Source organism: Anabas testudineus, chromosome 8 (assembly GCF_900324465.2).
Source record: "Anabas testudineus chromosome 8, fAnaTes1.2, whole genome shotgun sequence".
Classification (NCBI taxonomy): domain Eukaryota; kingdom Metazoa; phylum Chordata; class Actinopteri; order Anabantiformes; family Anabantidae; genus Anabas; species Anabas testudineus.
Genome location: NC_046617.1, coordinates 3669856 through 3688888, shown reverse-complemented (window position 1 = coordinate 3688888; position 19033 = coordinate 3669856). Strand labels below are relative to the sequence as shown.

The 19033-nt window shown below is 39.4% G+C and overlaps 1 protein-coding gene across 1 annotated transcript in view; it reads right to left on the bottom strand.

Annotated features, from left to right (window-relative positions):
• Positions 1-17833, bottom strand: part of cpt1cb (carnitine palmitoyltransferase 1Cb) — a 30688-nt gene extending 12855 nt beyond the window's left edge. Inside the window, exons 1-12 of the mRNA XM_026347040.1 lie at positions 17721-17833; positions 14062-14204; positions 13180-13319; positions 10021-10198; positions 9715-9816; positions 9404-9541; positions 8332-8409; positions 7891-7998; positions 6653-6740; positions 6092-6287; positions 3727-3915; positions 2153-2258 (exon numbers count right to left, since the gene is read on the bottom strand). Coding sequence (XP_026202825.1) covers positions 2153-2258; positions 3727-3915; positions 6092-6287; positions 6653-6740; positions 7891-7998; positions 8332-8409; positions 9404-9541; positions 9715-9816; positions 10021-10198; positions 13180-13319; positions 14062-14202 — 1464 coding nt within the window. The 5' untranslated portion in view covers positions 14203-14204; positions 17721-17833. The remainder of the gene's footprint in view (positions 1-2152; positions 2259-3726; positions 3916-6091; positions 6288-6652; positions 6741-7890; positions 7999-8331; positions 8410-9403; positions 9542-9714; positions 9817-10020; positions 10199-13179; positions 13320-14061; positions 14205-17720) is intronic.
• Positions 17834-19033: the final 1200 nt, after the last annotated feature.

Here is a 19033-nt window from a genome sequence, read left to right as displayed (position 1 = left end):
TAAATATCTAGTGGATTTTAAAAAGTGAAAAAATATATATATTTTAAACTGTTTTGGAATAGTTTTACATTGGCTCACATTACCTTTTGCGTTCCCACTTAAACTTTCGCATTGTCTTGCAATTTGTTGTACATTTCCTTTGATAAATAGAGAAGGGTTATAAGCTCTGAAAATAGCATGGCTACATCAGCCATGCTATTTCTATAATCAGCAAGTGAGCTAAAATGTTACATACAGTGGGAAGAAAAACTTTGTGAACCTTTTGGAATTTCATGGTTTTCTGCATTAATTTGTCATAAAATGTGCTCTGATCTTCATCTAACTCACAACAACACAAAAACACAGTCTGCTGAAAATAATAGTACACAAACAATATATGTTTTCATGTTTTTATTGAACATAACATGTAATCATTCACAGTGCAGGGTGGAAAAAGTATGTGAACCTTTGGACTTAATAACTGGTTGACCCGTCTTTGGCAGCAATAACCTCAACCAAACGTTTCCTGTAGTTGCAGATCAGACCTGCACAACAATCTGTAGTAATTATGGTCCACTCCTCTTCACAAAACTGTTTCAGTGTAGCAATATTCTTGGGATGTCTGGTGTGAATGGTTCTCTTAAGGTCATGCCACAGCATTTCAATCGGGTTGAGGTCAGGACTCTGACTGGGCCACTCCAGAAGGTGTATTTTGTTCTGTTGAAGCTATTCTTTTGTTGAATTAATTGTATGCTTTGGATCATTGTCCTGTTGCATCACCCATCCTCTGTGGAGCTTCAGTTGGCGGACAGATGGTCTTACGTTTTCCTGCAAAATGTCTTGATAAACTCTGGAATTCATTCTTCCATCAATGACAACAATCCGTGCAGGCCCTGAGGCAGCAAACCAGCCCCAAACCATGATGCTCCCTCTGCCATGTTTTACAGCGGGGATGAGGTTTTGATGTTGGTGTGCTGTGCCTTTTTTTCTCCACACATAGTGTTGTGTGTTTTTTTCTAACAACTCAATTTTGGCTTCATCTGTCCACAGAATATTTTGCCAGTAGTCCTGTGGAACATCCAGGTGCTTTTGCAAACGTGCTGCGATATTTTTTTTCCTCCGTGGTGTCCTCCCATGTACTCCATTCTTGTATGATGTTTTCCTTATTGTAGACATGTCAACTAAAATGTGCCAGAGATTTCTGTAAGTCTTTAGCTGACACTCTAGGATTCTTCTTTACCTCATTCAGCATTCTGCGCTGTGCTCTTCAGTCATCTTTACAGGACGACCATGCCTAGGGAGAGTAGCAACAGTGCTGAACTTTCCCCATTTGTAGACAGTCTGTCTTACCGTGGACACATGAACATCAAGGCTTTAGAGATACTTGAAAGCCTTTCCACCTTCATGCAAGTCAACAATTCCTGATCGTAGGTCTTCTGAGAGCTCTTTTCTGCGAGGCATGGTTCACATCAGGCAGTGCTTCTTCGAACCAGTAAACCCAAAACTGGTGTGTGTTTTTAAGGGGCAGGTCAGCTTTCAGCAACACAGCCAATATCCTCACACTGATTGGACTCAAGGTTGGCTCACTCCTGGCTCCAATTAGCTCTTGGAGAAGTCATTAGGCTAGCGAATCACATACTTTTTCCACCCTGCACTGTGAATGTTTACATGTTATGTTCAATAAAAACATTAAAAAACATGTAATGATTGTGTACTGTTATTTTCAGCGGACTGTGTTTTTGTATTGTTGTGAGTTAGGTGAAGATCAGAGCACATTTTATGAAAACCATGAAATTCCAAAAGGTTTACAAATATTTTCTTGCCACTGTATATTTAAATACAAAAAAAGTCACACACTCTAATATTTTGTTGGACCACCTATAGCTTTGAATACGGCATGGATTCACCGTGGCATTGTTTTAATAAGCTTCTTTAATGACAACATTAATTCCCCTTGGTAGTTTCATTAATCTCTTTAGATGTTCTCTTTGCTTGATTCATACCAATAATTTGACCCTTCTGAAACAGATGCACATCTTTTCCACAACCACAGGATGTGTCTTCAGACATGGTTGTTTAAGAAATGAGAAACTACTCACTCCATCAGTTAGGGATAAATAACTTGGTGCCAGCTGAAACATAATCATCCATGCAATCAACCAGACACACACACCTCCCAAAGGTGAGCCACAGTCGGTGCATCCGCCCAGGAGTGCTCCGCATTCAGGCCATTCTTCCCATTCTTGTAGATCACAATAGAGAAGGATTTGTCAAACCACCTGGCAAATGAAAGAAGAAGGACAGATGACAAAAGCAGAGGTTAGCATGTTATTAGATCCCCTACCTGCACCTATGTACTTCCCTATATAGTCCAGCAGTTAATCCCACCACAGCTTTTTGCAGCACCTTCTTTGCCTGCCTGTTTTTGACCAATTGCTTGTTTTGGATTTAGTGTCTTGTCTTTTTGCTGATTCTGATGATGAACAACGAACATAGATTTCCTCTTTGTCACAGATTGTTTTCAATAAGCTTTGTCCCAGAAAAGACTCAATTAATTCCTGTTCGTGTGGCTTGTTTTTTGCATGATTTTTTGAGGTCACTGTGTTCACAGACAGTGGTTTTTGAAAGCATTCCTGAGCAGGAATGTCAATTACAAAACCAGGTTGGTTTTTTAGGGAGTTCATTTGAGGTCTCAAAGATCCAATACTGTGATTCTCTGAATCTTTTGAAGCTATTATGAACTGTAGATAATATATTTTATATTAAATGCAAGTCTTCAGGAACATAAAATTGTATGACAATCTGTAGACGCAACTTCTAAAAGATTGGTGAACCTTTGCACATCTTTACTTCTAAGAGACTGACTATGTTGTTCTTTTTATATCCAGTCATGTTTAGTTGCAAAATGTTTCACAAGTTTCAATTGTTTGTCAATGTTTTAAGCACATTTAGTTGAACATCTCAAGGGACTTTAGGGGGTACTGCATTATTTGTGTGAAGAAAAAAAAAAGAAATCCCATGTATTGAGACCCCTTACTCAGTACTTTGTTGAAGCACTTTTGGGTATGACACAACAAGCTTTGCAATCCTGGATTTGTGGAATCTTCTGCCTTTTTAATTGCAAATTCTCTCAAGCTGAGTTGAGTTGGATGGGCCACTGTAGAATACTCAGACACAGAGTTATCACTAAGCCACTTCTGTGTTGTCTTGGCTGTGTGCTTCTGCTCATTGTCATGTTGGAAGATGAACCTTCGGCCAAGTCTAAGGTCCTGAGCAAAGTGGAACAGGCTTTCATTAAGGACATCTCTATACTGTATCCAGCTTTCACACCACCCTGACCTGTCTCCCAGTCACTGCTGCTGAAAAACAGCCCCACAGCATGATGGTGTCTGGTTTTCTTCAGACATAATGTTTAGAATTGAGATTAAACAGTTTTCTGATACAGTACAATATGCACTGTCAGCAGTGAGCCCTTCTATAGGGTGTATGTCTTTCTAAGTCACGTCCAGTCAATATAATTTACCACAGGTGGATTGGAATCGATGTGTGGAAATATCTCAGCAGCTTTCAAGAGAAATAGTGTTGTTGCAAAAGTCCTGAGGTAAAGTTGGTAAAATGTCACTTACTTCCCTCTGACTCTCAGAGAATATGACTGATTATTTTAAGATGTACAAATTTCTCACTAACATATCGGCGCCCAAATATTTTCTATACAGCCATATATGCTTCTCCCCCCCATCTCCTCACCTATCGTAACATTTCCCATGAAGCAGAGACTTGGCATAGCGATCCAAGTTTCCTGCTGGGTCCTCCCCCCTCATGCCTTGCTCTTCATTGTCCAAGGTTACGAAGAATGCTGCCCTCTCAATGGCATCCAGTGATCTCTTGTTGCCACCAGAGCTGAAGTACTGCTTCCTTATTTGAGACCAAGGAGTCCTAAGAAGAAGGTGACACATAATCAGTGAGACAGTTCAAGTTGATCTTTGATCTGATTATGATGATTTTACAGTGCCTATAAAAAGTATTCACACCCCCTGGGATTTCTCATCCTTTTATTGACTAGTGCTTTTATTGACTAGTAGTCACACAATTAGTGAAATGGGAAAATGGGAATCACCTGAGTGCAGTGAATGCATCTCAAGTGACTGCAGTATAAAGACACAACCAGTCACTGGTTAATCAGTATTCCTGGCTACCATTACACCATGAAGACAAATGAACACTCCCAGAAACTCAAAGAAAAGGTCATTGAAAAGCATAAGTCAGGGGATGGATACAAAAAAAATCCCCAAGGCACTGAACATCCCCCGGAGTTCAGTGAAATCCATGATCAAGAACTAGAAGGAATATTGCATGTGTCTAGATCTGCCTAGAACAGGCCGTCCACAAAAACGGAGTGACCGTGCAAGAAGGAGACTAGTGAGAGAGGCCACTGACAATGATGACTACTCTGAGGGAGTTACAAGTTTACAAGCAACTGAGATAAGAGGGACTGTACATACAAAAACTGTTGCCCGGGTTCTTCAACAGTCAAAGCTTTATGGGAGAGTGTCAAGGAGAAAGCCACTGATGAAGAAAACTCATAAATTTAGTTCACCAATAGACACGATTAATTCATGGTCCACTGGAAGAGGGTTCTTTGGTCTGATGAGAATAAAATGAAACACCGCTATAGGGTGCATTTGTTTCGAGTAGCATGAGAAAATTGATACCTTACAGGCATATCAAATTATATAACATCTTGAAGATGTTGATGATTTAGTGTTTTACTTTAGTATGAAGATACAAGAGACTTTCCCAAACTTTTGAGATATATGAATTAATATAGATATTGAAAGAAAAGATAAAGCTCTTTTTGCTCTTTGTAAATTAGGCTCAGTTCAGGTTTCATTTGCATTCTTCCCTGCTGAGCTGAGAACAGCTGGCTATCTACTTTTTATTTCTACAGTCTTCATTTTCTCTTTACCTTTGTTCACAATTTTTGTTAGATTGTTTCCAGTGTACTTATAATAAGCCTCCACTGATGTAATGTACTGTGGTGGAATGTGATCTTGATCACAGTAATAGTACATATAGCACAAATACAGAAAAATCTAATTTACAGTCAAAGTAGAAAAAAGAAATCAGTTTTATTACAGTAAATTAATCTGGGTTTTCTAAAATACAGCGGCTTAAATCCCGGGGAATTATGCTTCTGTATCCACAGGCCTGAGCAACAATGAGCTACAAAAGAGGTTTGCTACAAGACTTACTGAAGACATGAAAAAGAGACCTCTCAATACATAGAGAGTTCTAAGTGATCTAGAACTCAGAGCCAAAGTGTGTCATGAAGTGTGGTCTCTCTGGGGAATGTGTGAGCTGATCTTCATTGGATGAAAGGACTATTCATGTTATAGGTGGAAAAACCCTTCCCATTTGTTGGGCTGGATATTTTTGTGGATTTTACAAAAGCTTTTATTATTTCTCATTTCATTTTTTTTTTATTATTTGTTAGTCCTAAATCGTAAGTGCTGCCTTGTCCTTTCACTTTGTCTTTGCAGCCACATTCTTAGCCCAGTGATGCAGGGTTGGGTTCACGCCCAGTTTATGTTCCTGAGGGGGATGAGGGGAAATACAGATGTGTGTGTGTGTGGGGGGGTCTTATCCTGTATGCTTCAGGTTTCTGTTTTCCTCAGTTTGTACTGCAGAAATCAAGACAATCAAGAAATTCACTGCAACAGCCTCCCATTAATATTGCAACACGAATGACAGCTGAGTGGGCATCAGATGTTGACTCACAAATTCAACAATGCCACACAGTTTGTACGACTGCAACTCAGCTATCCTTAAATATCCATCCATGAGAATGTCTTTCTTTGATAACATCATGTGAAAAAGCATGTGAGAATTTTTTTTTTTTTTTTTTTTTTTAGGTTAAAAGGTAAAAATAAAAAATAAAAAACTAAAAAGTTTGGTTTTGATTTCTGGTGCCGGCGCAAACCTTTTTTATTTTTTGAAAAGCCCTGAGGTGGCCATGAATTTTAGCCCTAAATACTGATTAAAGAGTACAAACTGCTTGCTCTATTTGACACAATGCAGCTGCAGTATGTAACATGCCAGAGCCTTTACTCACCTGTCTCCAGCTGTGAGCGCTCCCAGTTTATCCTCTCCAGCTTGTGGTGGTGAGGGGTCATCCAGGATCCTCTGGATCTGATACTCAATCTCCCTGGGACTAAGCAGCCGGCCTGCCCGATACACCCAGAGGCGGAAATAGCGGCCATTGTGGTACACTGCCACAAACTCACTATCCTGCCAGTGCTGCAGAACATCTATTGAGCAAAAGAGAATTAGAATCATTACTGCTAATGTGAAGCTTGAGGCTGTTGTGTTTTTTGTTTTCCTAATTAATTTACACTCTACAACTGTAGATGATTCTCCATTTTTATCAAGATGTTTTTAATAGTGGAGCTGATTCTCCAAACCAAACCAAACCTAATTTCTTAACTATGGTTTGGTAGGGATGCTACAATCAACCACCTTGGTTTCAGATTTCGCCTCTATTGTCTATCATAAGGCTAGCTATGTGTGCAAAAACAAAAACAAAATCAGCTTGCACAATTCTATCTAACCAAGAAACAATATCTCAGTACACAGCTAGGGCTGTAAAATGTGCTTTTGTTTACGTATGCATTACCAGTGTCAGCTCCTGGGGTGCGTGTTGTGTTGAACATTCTCTCACACTGAGCAGCACACAGGGGAATGACGGTGCCTGGTACACGACTCTGACACAGAGACACACACACAGTTGTTATTGATATTTTCTTTTTTTCTGTTTGATATTATTTGTCATTTGATTTTTGATGTGGGTACATAAGAGTAAAATTACTGATGGATGATTTTAGCAGCTTTCTACTCATGTCATAACAATACCAATACTAATAAAAACCATATACTTAAAAAAAAAAAATACTTTATTAATCCCCTCAGGGAAATTCTTTGTATAGAAACTGTATTTTGTATACAGTCTCCCTACTAATGTTCTATACCTAACATTTATATTGAAAAAATTTTACTAGACAACAAGCTTGAAACTCAACTCCTCTGTCTCTCTGCCCACAGATATTCGCACTGCCTCTCCCCCTCCATCCCTCTCTCTCTCCCCCAAATACAGTGTTCACAACAGATCCTTTGTCTTGTAACTGTCTTTACTCTTTCAAAGGGTCAAAACAATAGGCTCCAGCCATGTTATTACGCACAGCCTGCAGCCAGTAGCATTGAGTTCATTGGTTACATCAGCACACAAAAATGCTCATAATGACTATGCTAACATGCTGATGTTAAATTGGAAAAATATTTACCATCTTTGTTTAATGTGTCCTTAAGCTGCAATTTGCTAATTAGCACCAACCAATCAGTAGCACTGGCGTTAATGGGAATTGAAGTTTAGGTATAGATATCTAATGTAAAAAGTACAATAAATCAAAATTAACACCTGAGGGAAATTAAAAATTTAAAAAGACATGGAAATCCACTCAATAGCTTCTATGATCTTTCACTCAAAGAAACAAAAGTTAACCTTGTGGTGGCAGAAGAAACGTCCCATTTTGGCAGTGGCCAAAAAATAGACACCTGGTTTTGAAACGATTCTCTTAACAGCTTTCACACACTGCGCCAAAAGATGCATTGCTTAACATCAATTTATTAATTTATTAAGGAATTCCTAAAAGCTTGTCTCTGTATTGTTATTGTGCAATGATTTCAGCACTGAAGGTTTCTACCGTTAGAGGGAGTGTTTCCTCTCCACAGTCACCTGGGACTTGCTAGAAAGGGATTCGTTTGGTTTTCTATATAATTCTTATGAGATGATTTGTTTGTTATAATTTGTTGTCATATTAACAACATTCAACTGAATCCATCATCTCTGCTACTCACTGGATTCAACTCCTCCCGGTTGAGTTTCCGGCGGTAGAGCAGAAGGGCAGTAATGGTGTTGCCTGCCCTTGCTGCCTGCACTGGGGTTGGGGTCACGTACAGAAAGTCCTGGGCAGGCACAAACACAGGGATGTGGAGTTAAAATAACATGAGACTCAAGATTTATGCTTTTGAAGATGTAAGAAATGTAATAAAACAATAAAAAGGGCCAATATATATATATTATCTATCAGAACCAGTACAGATTATACAGGATGGTTAACTATGCATTGCAGGGAAGGAGGGAAACATAGACACGAGTACAGAAAAAGAGCAAGAAAGATGTACCCAACTGTTCTGGATCAAGCTAATCTCCAACATTTTATGTGAGGGGAACATATGACATTACAAGGATCTAGTGGTGGTTTTCCATGTAGGCAAACTGAAAAGGTAGCTGCTCACCATGCCATAGTAGTTACTGTTGACCATGATGGGACTTCGGCCTCTCAGGTAAATGTATTCCTCCCACCAGTCGCTCACCTGGAATCAAAACAGAACATGGCCTTGCATTAATGATAATAATGATGAATACTTTAAGCATGTGGATATGGCCTGCGGGTCACCAGCTGTCTGAAAAGCATTCCAAGTAGATTTGCTTACTTCTGCTGTTGAATGCCTGCAGCCACACACACACACACACACACACACACACACACACACACACACACACACACACACACACACACACACACACACACACACACACACACACACACACACACACACACACACGCTGTTATACCATGGTTAAGATTAACACTTGAGCCATAGATAAGGAAAGGAAATGAAAAGTGGTGTGTTTATCACTTGGACCCAGCATCAGCTTTTTCTAGTTGGAGGTCAGGTCAGGGAACTTTGATATATGTAATATGCACTTCTCTCTCACATTGACGTCTGTCGCTTTTCAAATTGTCGACTGCCTATAAAAAAAAAAATGCAGCAAAATAGGGCCTTTCATTATAAGTGAAATTGCCATGTTGATGGGTCAAGTGAAGTGAAGTGAATAATGACCATCACACATTTCTAATGGCTAAGTTAGCATCCTTCTTTTGTCCAATACTAAGAAACTAAAGTCATTTTGTCATGAACTCCAGACAAAGTACAGAGAACAAGTTCTGGACAGTCCCTGGAGTTGCCCTTTCACACATGCAGCACACAAGAGAAGATTGTTCATGTAAGACCCATTCTCACTTTGGAAATGCTCAGTGGCCTCTAGAAAAGTGTGCAGGCGGCTGTAGCACACGCTGAATGTCATTATTGTAGTATTATTGACCTTGGGCTCATACTGACCTTGCACTAGGGAGCTGTCTGATTCAACTTGCGCTGCCAAACACAGCTACTCAGGGTCGTAAAAATGCCTTAAGAAGTTGAAGCTAGGTCATTTGTAGCATTTTGCTTCAGAAAAATAAAGAACTGAATGAATGCCAGAATTGTTAGTCATTTGATCTCTAAGTGTGTGGCTGAGTACACTTACATAGTTGGTGGCCCACAGTGCTTTGAGCTTCAGGTAGCGCTGGAGACGGTTTCCTAGGCTAGACTCAAACTCATTGGCCAGTTCAGTCATCCGTTTAAACTCTGGATCAGTCAACAGAGGGCGCACTGACTCCAGGTACTAAGAACAAAAAGGTTTAACAGTTAAACTGTTTAATATACTCTATGTACAATATATACATGGATACTGATGCACAGATATACAGAGAAGCCACAAATATATGGGGTACAGGAGTGTGTGTGTGAGTGTGTGTGTGCGCGCGCGCGTGTGTGTGCGTGCATGTGTGCACTCACCCTGTCCAGTGTGTCTCTGATGGCAGGAACAGGGAGGTGAGGTAGAGAAGTCTGATAGCTGTATAACAGAGGTTTCCTGCTTGATAATAACCTCACCAGAGTCTACAAGACATGAAGACAGTTCCAAGAAGAATGATATTAGACATACAGTAGATGCCATTTGTACATGACAACACATTCTACCATATTTTAATCGGTTGAACAATTAAACGGTTTCTGTCTTCCTCCTTAAAATGAAAGCAGCATTTCTATGTCCATGAGTGGCCACAGGAGTGAGCTGTGATCCAAAGTAGAAATAAGGCTTACCACCCAGACTTTAGTGGTGTTAGAAACTTGGCCATGCTTCTCGAACATCCACTGATGGTAGGAGAGCAGCAGCTTGAGGCACAGCCTGAGAGCCAGGATGAGGGAGAGCCACAGCAGAGTGCTGAAGACTAATGCTGACACAATATTCTGACCCTGTGCACTGAGAGAGACATGGAGACTGGACAGAGACGGGACACAAGACAATAACAATTACAGGATACATCACAGATTCTATTTATAAACACTATTTAAAAATGTATTACCTGATTTGTAGCACACTATAAACAAAGTAAATCACGGGTTTCCCCGTTTCCCCAACAATTGCACAATTGTCACAACCAGGGGGCAATAATGCACACTGTACACATAATAAGCTCAAGAACAACTACAGTCACAGAGATAGTAAACTGAAAAAAAGCCAACAAATGCAACTTATTCACCACAGATGATGAAAACTTAAAAAAAAGGCACGAGTGCCCCCATATGTCATCACTGCTCATCCCTTATCTCACAACTTAAGGCAAAGTGCAAGAAACCATTATGAAAGTACAACAGCAACATCTGCTGGGTTAATGAGGAGTAACATGAAACGGGAAGAAAATAAAAGCTGAATACACAAAACGGGTGATGAGACTAGTATGAACAACAGGACTAACGACACCAAAGAAAAAAACATAAATAAACAAAACATACACTGAAGACATTTAGGTTTGAGTCAAAAGATGACTTCGAGACATCAGACCTTGGTAAATCACCCAAATTTTTGAGCAAAACTATTGGAACATGTGGTGACAGGTGGTTCTTGTTACATAGGCGTGTCCTGATTTTCAAACTGCAACTAGTTCTAAAAAGATAAAGGCTAAAACTACCTGTGAATACTGTAATTGTTCTTAAAAAGGATAAACCAACATGAAGAGCTGTCTATGTGAGAAAACAAACAAAAATTAACAAATAAATAAAATATTTCAGCAATATCTGATTTCCTAACAAAATTCATTCGTAAGAAAAGCCTATGTCAGGTTCATGACGCGTTCTTAAACCTCTTATTTTGCTCGTACCTTCATTCTTATGTAGGTGAATCCCACCGTCCTCCTAAGTTGGAAGCACGTTCTAATTTGTGCCTGTTTAACATAGGTAACGTCCCCAACAGTATTCATAAAGGGAAAAATTCTGTAGGGCTGTGTGCACACATAGGGCTGTCACACAGATATCACCAGACACACTGGAGCTCCAAAGCAGCTCCGACACCGCTGCACAAACTAAACCAAAAAAATAAAAATACTCTTCTGGTGGACAGGCGTGCCCAGAGTTATCTAAACTGAGCCAGGTCACTGTCCACCAGTGCCATAAAGGTGTGTGTTGGCTCAGCGGGCAACTGGCACATTATGATGGCGGCAGCAGGATGAATTGTAGAAAAGCATTTTGTTAGTTTCCAAACTAATTGGGAGGAGCTTTATGACACAGCGAGACAGTGGGCCTCATTCACAAAGTGCTCTTAAGAGGAAATGTCTTCACCTCCACAATTACAAGGATTCTGAAATTCACAAATATCTTCTTATTTGGGATTTGTTTTTTAATGTTTTCTTTTTATTCCATCAGTTGTGTTATTGTATATCCACGCTGCTAAATATGAGGCTCGTTTGCTGTTTACGATTTTCTCTGCCTTACTGAATCAAGGTGTTTATGCTAAAAGATACAACTAGGACGCACTTTCCACTACGAGTTTAATGGGATCCTTAGGACTTTTCTGAAGAAGATTTTAAATAAAAAGGTTCAAATGGAGCCCGATGATCCAAAATGCTCAACAAATGTCTTCATGAAGAGCTAAAAGTGAAAGGTTTTAGACTGGTTCAGTAAGTCACCAGATCTTAAAACAATTAAACATATATTTTACCTAATGAGGAGGAGACAGATGGGAGAGCCCCCACCCCAAAGAATGTATCACTTAACCCCTGGGTGATGTAATACAACTGGTTCCATGTTCCACCATCAAAATAAAAAATGTAAAAGCTTAAATTCTGAACATTCCTCTAATAGTCACCTTTTCATCTTAAACCCAAAAGTCTTCAGTGTACAGCAAAAACTAATCAGTTCAACCTGTGCTTCCAAAAGTTTGGATGGGACTGTATTACATCATAGATTTTGCAAGAAGAGAAACACATTTTTTATTTCCCATTCAAGACTAAAACAAATAACAGTTATCATTTGATATACAGGTTACGGCCAACTGACTTAACTGAGTATTATATAGTATACCATAGCCAGTACTGTACTTCAAGATTAGCTGTTAGATCTATTAAAAACATTATTACACTGTTTCACTGCGCTTCACACCTCACAGAAAACATGACCACAAGGTGAAAACAAACTTAAAGTCGATGAAATCTTAAAAGAGTTTGTTCTGATTTTAAGTTAAGAGGCATGATAATAATGCCCTTTAATGCATCCCAGTTTACAGTTCATAAACAGATGCCCTCATGTTGGTTTCATTAAACTAATACTGAATCAGGTATTTAAAAACATCAAAGCTGTTATTTGCAGCCGTTTCCTAAAGCAGCCATGTGAATCAGAGAAAATGCCACTGTTAGTATCCCCCGCCTCTATATCGTCATTGTTTTTTCATGTCACACATAAATGATATATTGTCTGTGAAATACACACAGTAAGACATGATGAAGACACACAGTAAGACATGATGAAGAACACTCATTTGTAAACACTGAAGGAATATTATGATGGTAGAAGGTGGTGGGTGGGTGAGCAATTGTCAGCAATGTTGTAAGTTTCTAAAGCTACAGGTGAATAAACTGGTGAGAGAGTAAAGGAAAGTGCAGGCTCCACACCCATACTGCTCCCTAACTGTGTGACTCACTAGATTTCTATGCTACTCACATCAGTTTGTTTGGTTAACAGGGCTCAAACTACTATCATTATTGACTGCTACTACTGTATATAAGATTCTGAAACCAATATATGAATTTGGAAGGTTAAAAGAAATATAAAGATAAAGATATATATATAGTGTATTTGCAAAAGCAAATATTGGACACGTCCACCTTGATGTTTTCTGACTGGTAGAACCCAAACATTTTGATCTCCTGTTATAATGTATAGAAGGCTATACATACACCCAGCTCTTAGAAAAGTTTGTCTCTGTACCTTAGCGGCAGGTGTTGCTGTATCTTGGCAATAAGCCCCATGCTGGGATCTGAGCGCATGTACATAGTGACCAGGATTGCTATGACGACAAAGAGCCAGGAGGAAGGGCTGGCGGGGTACACTCCCTTAATCACCCTGTTCTGTTACCACAGAAAAAGAAGGTACAGTTAGGAAAACATCCTCCTTAGGACAAAAGTGCAGAAAACTGACTCCTGTTAGGAGTCTTTAATATTCCCTTTACATCTGATCAAATAAGAATCTTCTGTATCTTTGTCAATCTTTTTATATTGACTAGAAAAAATGTCATTTTGTTGATTTGAACAATGTTTGCCCTCACACTGGCATGATTACTAAAGACATCTGAGGAGCTTTTTTTTTTTTTTTGTACCATGATAACAACAACACACAACTGCACATGCCCATTTTAACACCTGTGTATTTGTCATCCCAGCAGGAGGAAAATGTGCATGTCGGTGCATGTCAGTGCATGTAAGGAAAGGCTCATTTCTAACCTTTGTAGATGGGAATTCACACCCTATAATAAAGCATTCCTCTCCCCAACATATCCTTCATTAGATCAAAAACACATGCAGGCTTACATAAGCGGAAAATGTCAATGTAGGCAAAGAACTGAAGCATCTGGTCTGGTGTAATGATACTGTGGTGTATGATCTACAGATTGTAAAAGTCTTTGTTAATAAACTAAAGGTTAACTGACTTCAAGTAATAATGTGCCTGTTGGGTTGGGATGTATCATATGATCCCTATGTAACACATGTTTAAACTACTGTATAACAATAACATTTGTGATAGCTGAAAAGTTTTATTTGATTTTTACAAAAGAACAACCACAGAAATGTTTAGATTTGCCATCATCCTCACCCTCATGCGGCTGACACGCTTCTTCCACGATCGTACTCCAGACAGGTAGATCTGGTTCAGGGCCTGGTAGGACAGCTGTAGGTCAATGCCCTCTGGTGTTATGGTGAATTGGAACGCCACAGCTTGGTGGGCCTCTGCCATCGCTTTGGAAACACAAATGAACAGAAAATGTAATTTATTGATTATACAATAATTCATTATGAATAGTTTATTAGAATCAAGGTAGCAATGTATACATCTAAGTAAACACTGCAGATTTGCAATATACTAGTTTATTGAAGCAGTGCTTTAAATAGGTAAAAGCCTCCCATTGGATAATTACTGCATGGATGATTATGTTTCAGCTGGCAACAAGTTATTTAACACTAACTGATGCAGTAAGTAGCTTATCATTTCTGAAGACACATCCTGTGGTGGAAGAAAAGACGTTAATCTGTTTCAGAAGAGTCAAATTATTGACATGAATCAAGCAAATAAAACATCTAAGGAGATTGATGAAACTACTAAAACTAGTTTAAGAACTGTTCAGTGGAAGAAGGTCATGTGATGAGTCCAGATTTACCCTGTTCCAGAGTGATGGGAGCATCAGGGTAAGAAGAGAGGCAGGTAAAGTGATGCACCCCTCATGCCTAGTGCCTACTGTACAAGCCTGTGGGGGCAGTGCTATGATCTGGGGCTGCTGCAGTTGGTCAGGTCTAGGTTCAGCAACATTATGTGCCCACAGATCATCATCATCAATACAAGATCTTAGCAAAAAATTAATGCAACTCTGGATGGGAACAAATGTTACGACATTGCAGAAACTTATGGAAATGATGCCACTAAAGTCAAAGGGGTCAATTTGTTTTGTCAATGAAATAAGATTTAATTTATCAAACAGAAAACAGTGCAGACACTATGTAAATGCATAGCTGGAAAACTGTTTTATTTTCCCATTTTAAAACACAGCCAGTTATTATAGTGTCTGGTTTAAAAAAAAACAGGCGTTTAAGGCATCTGAGTTTAGGAAGAAACGTCTTTATTTCTGAACATTTTGAGTCTATAATGAAACCTATAATTACTGAGGGTCTAGATGCTCAACTAGTCTAAATAAGAACAGTTTTATTGCTTCTGTAATGAACACAGAAATAGTCAGAAGCGCTAACCAAGCAGATCGTTCTTTTTAATTATTAGTTAGTCTTTCAATTAATAACCATTCACTAGCTTAAACCAACATGCCATTGAAAGAAGGGACTAGTGTTTGATGATGATGATGATGATCTGTTAATCTGATTTTCATTAAAAAAAAAAAAACAATAAAAGTGTCCCCACACCTCTGCACAGTAGGGTATGTGTCTTTGTTTCCTTACTAAAGAAGTTTTATTTTTACAAAACAATGTATACTTTGCAAGTCAAAATGCCAAAGCTACTGCTTCCCAATTATGTTCACTCTACAATGCTTGAAAAATGACAGCTTCATACCATCTATGTATTGATGGTACCCCACAACTATTGAGGCAGGGACATTCATGGTTCTAATGATCTGGTGATGGATGTCGGGGGAGAAAAAAGGGCACAGACTCACCATTTTGTCACTGATATCTCTGCTGGTTTGGTTTGTATTTAAAATTCCTTACCATTCTCAACCAATCTGAAATCTAAACACGTGGATAGTAATTACAAGAAACCTTTAGCCATTTCTTTCCTGTTTGATTTTACGAGCTAAACATACAATGACCACTGGGAACTAGACAGTTCAAAGGCACAGCATGTACAACTGTTGCTGATAAAGAGATCAAACATTTGGCGCAGGCTGGATGATGACATGATGATTCTCTCTCTCCAGTGAAGCGATTGATTGCTGTATAATACTCACTTCCCACGACTATTTCATTGTTTATGTGTGAAAGAGGGCAGAGAGAGCAGGTATTTGGCTATGGAGGACCTCAATCAGATTAGCATTCAGATCTAGCCATTAACCTTGCCACAAATTTTTATTATTTAAAAACTAACAAACGTATTATGTAAAATATTGAAGAGAAGCATCAATGTAAGAGATGAAGTGTTTAATTGTGAGTCACACTGCACAATCTGAGAAAAGAAATATGACAATCATAGTTACCATCTTTTAGTCTTTTAAGCTGAAACGTAAACTGTTTGACTAACAGGTTGTACCACAGACAAAAACATTTTTACAGTCGGATGCTTGGGTGGGGTGGGGCGTGGGGGTTGAGAATACTGCGAATCACTTCAGGGCAGCAACTATAAAGTTTTACTGAGGACAAAGACCAAAAGCTTTTACCAAAAGGTATTTCATACTTCATTTGTAATCAAGTGCGTGCTGCTTGAGAGCGTCAGACTGTCTGCGTCTCATTGGTCCAGCTCGTTTCTCAACACAGCTGCCTTCAAGGTCCATGAACCTGTGAGGGATGTCTCTTAATGTCTGTTTGTGGAGACTACTTCATGGACACTTCACAATGAGTTATCTAGAGTATTTCCTACAAAATGCACTCTAAGTAGAGTTAGCAGAGTTGTTGTTTGTCGCTTGATAGTGCTATGTGCTAGGTTATGCGAATTTTAGTAATTCAAAGAAAACTATACTAAACTTAAATTCTATTCACTTGAAAAACAAAGTGGTGATAATTCTCTGACTAAAGAACATTTAGAAATGACTATTTGATGAAATAACCCTCGATTCACTGCTTTCATGTGTTTTGGTTGGTCCACATTGCTGTTGGGTAACTGTATACCACTCCTGGAAAAATCTAACAGGATTTAGGTGATCACCTAATCAACACAGATTCTCATGAGGCAGAATTAGATGTGCTAGTGTAGGACCTTTATACACATTGGTATAGAAGGAATGCCAATCATTATGAATAGTTTATTAGAATCAAGGCAGCAATGTATACATCTAACTAAACACTGCAGATTTGCAATATACTAGTTTATTGAAGCAGTGCTTTAAATATATAAGAGCCTCCCATTGAATAATTACTGTATGGATGATTTTGGCAACAAGTTATTTAACTATAACTGATGCAGTGAGTAGCTTCTCATTTCTTAAACAACCATGTCGAAAGACACATCCAGAGGTTAATCTGTTTCAGAAGGGTCATGGCCATGTGTGTATAGATGCTGTTTTATAGGAAAATTGCATTGGAGCTGTATATATATATATAGAAGTCCAAAATCTTATCTAAAATGCAATAGTTCAAGACCAACTGTTCCCTCTGCTCCTCCAACACATATAAAACACAGCATAGTTATGTAGTATCCTCTAGTTTCTTCTAGTGAAGCTCCAAATAGGCAGAGAAACAGGTCTGACCTGCTCACACTGTGCAACAGGCCGAGCAGCCACACTGACAGTAATCAACCACACACAGATCAGCTGGACTCAAACCTGAGAAACAAATTAGCTCAATAGGAAGTTTTTGTTTCCTTATTTGCCCGACTAATAACATAAGTGCACATAAGTGGCTAAGACCAAACATCGTGTAAGAACCATTTCTTTAACTAACGTGACTTATTGGTCTTTAAACATATGTGTGCTAGCTAAAGATAGCTTCACCTTAAAGTTTAGTGAGCCACAGCATGGCTACTGTTAAAGTTACATCACCACTGATCAGAAGTGAGCAGCAGCCAGATAAAAGTAGTTTAAACACAAGTTCAACATGTACCTGAAGCGTCTATTGACGGGGTTTGTCCGGGGAGAGATGATGTCCACACGTCTCCTCGTCTTCCTGCAACAGAGCGCTCATTCAAGCGAAAGCGACTCTGGGCGAACGACCAACCGACGAGCAGCTCGCCAAAGATTTCCAGTGAGGGAGAGAGGCGCACTCGCACGTCCAGCCCGAGTAGCTGACTGGTGCTATTTTATAAAGCTAAGATAGAACAGCATCACCGGACTGTGAAGTGAATACGTGTGTGCTGCGGTAACAGTGGCACCAGTGCAGTTTGTTTTGTTGTTTCTCCGGCTGGTCTGGGCAGTGTTTTCGTGTCAGAGTGAGACCTCTCGGCCTTGCGCTTCTGTTTGGTGTGACCGAGCCGCCCGCCTCTGGCAGGGATGGTACCCGGGCCTGTCCTGCTGCCTGCACTCGCCTGCTTGTTGTGAACATAATGATGGATTACTCATCTCACCGTGTCATCTTTTCCTCTAATCTCTGTAGACTTCCTCTTCCTTGCTTTTCCTCACATAGTGTTTATGTTAGTTCATCAAAAGTGCACTGCTGACCACAACCTCTGATCCTGTTAACATGACTCCCAGCCAAAAGTATGTTTTCTTTATTTTTTATTGTACATACTGTAAATACTGAAGACATTCAAACTGTGAAATTATGCAGTAAACAACCCCGTTTTAAACAACCCAGAACATGTTTTAAATGGTAGACTCTTTAAAGTTGTCACCTTTCACTTTGCTGACACGCTCATAATTTCCTCAATCAATCTCATTGGGTCGTCACCTGTAATGGTTTACCAACAACCTCAAAGGAGTTACCAGATGTGTTCAGTACCATCTCAACTGGATTCAGATCATGTGATTGTGGAGGACAGGTCACCTGATGCAGCTCCCCATCACTCTCCTTCTAGGACAAATACCCCCTCCATAATCTAGAGGTGTGTTTGGGGTCATTGTCCTTTTGGAAAACAAATGACAGTCCCACTAAGGGAAATCCAGATGGGATGTGTGGTAGCCACCCTGGTTAAGTTTGTCCTCAGTTTTGACTAAGTCGCCAACAGTGACACCAGCAAAGACACAGTTAGAACCAAAAATCTCAGATTAGGACTCATCAGACCAACCTACAGTTTTCTGATTGATTGACCTTTATTCCCTCAAGTAATGGTGGACTGTTTTTTCTTTACTTAACTCAGTGTTTTGCAATAATACAGATTTGTACATTAGTTTCAGTAGCACTAACAGGACTAATGACTGCACAAGACGACAGGTGACGACATTTTAAAATGTCATATGAGACAAAGCTAAATGTAGCTA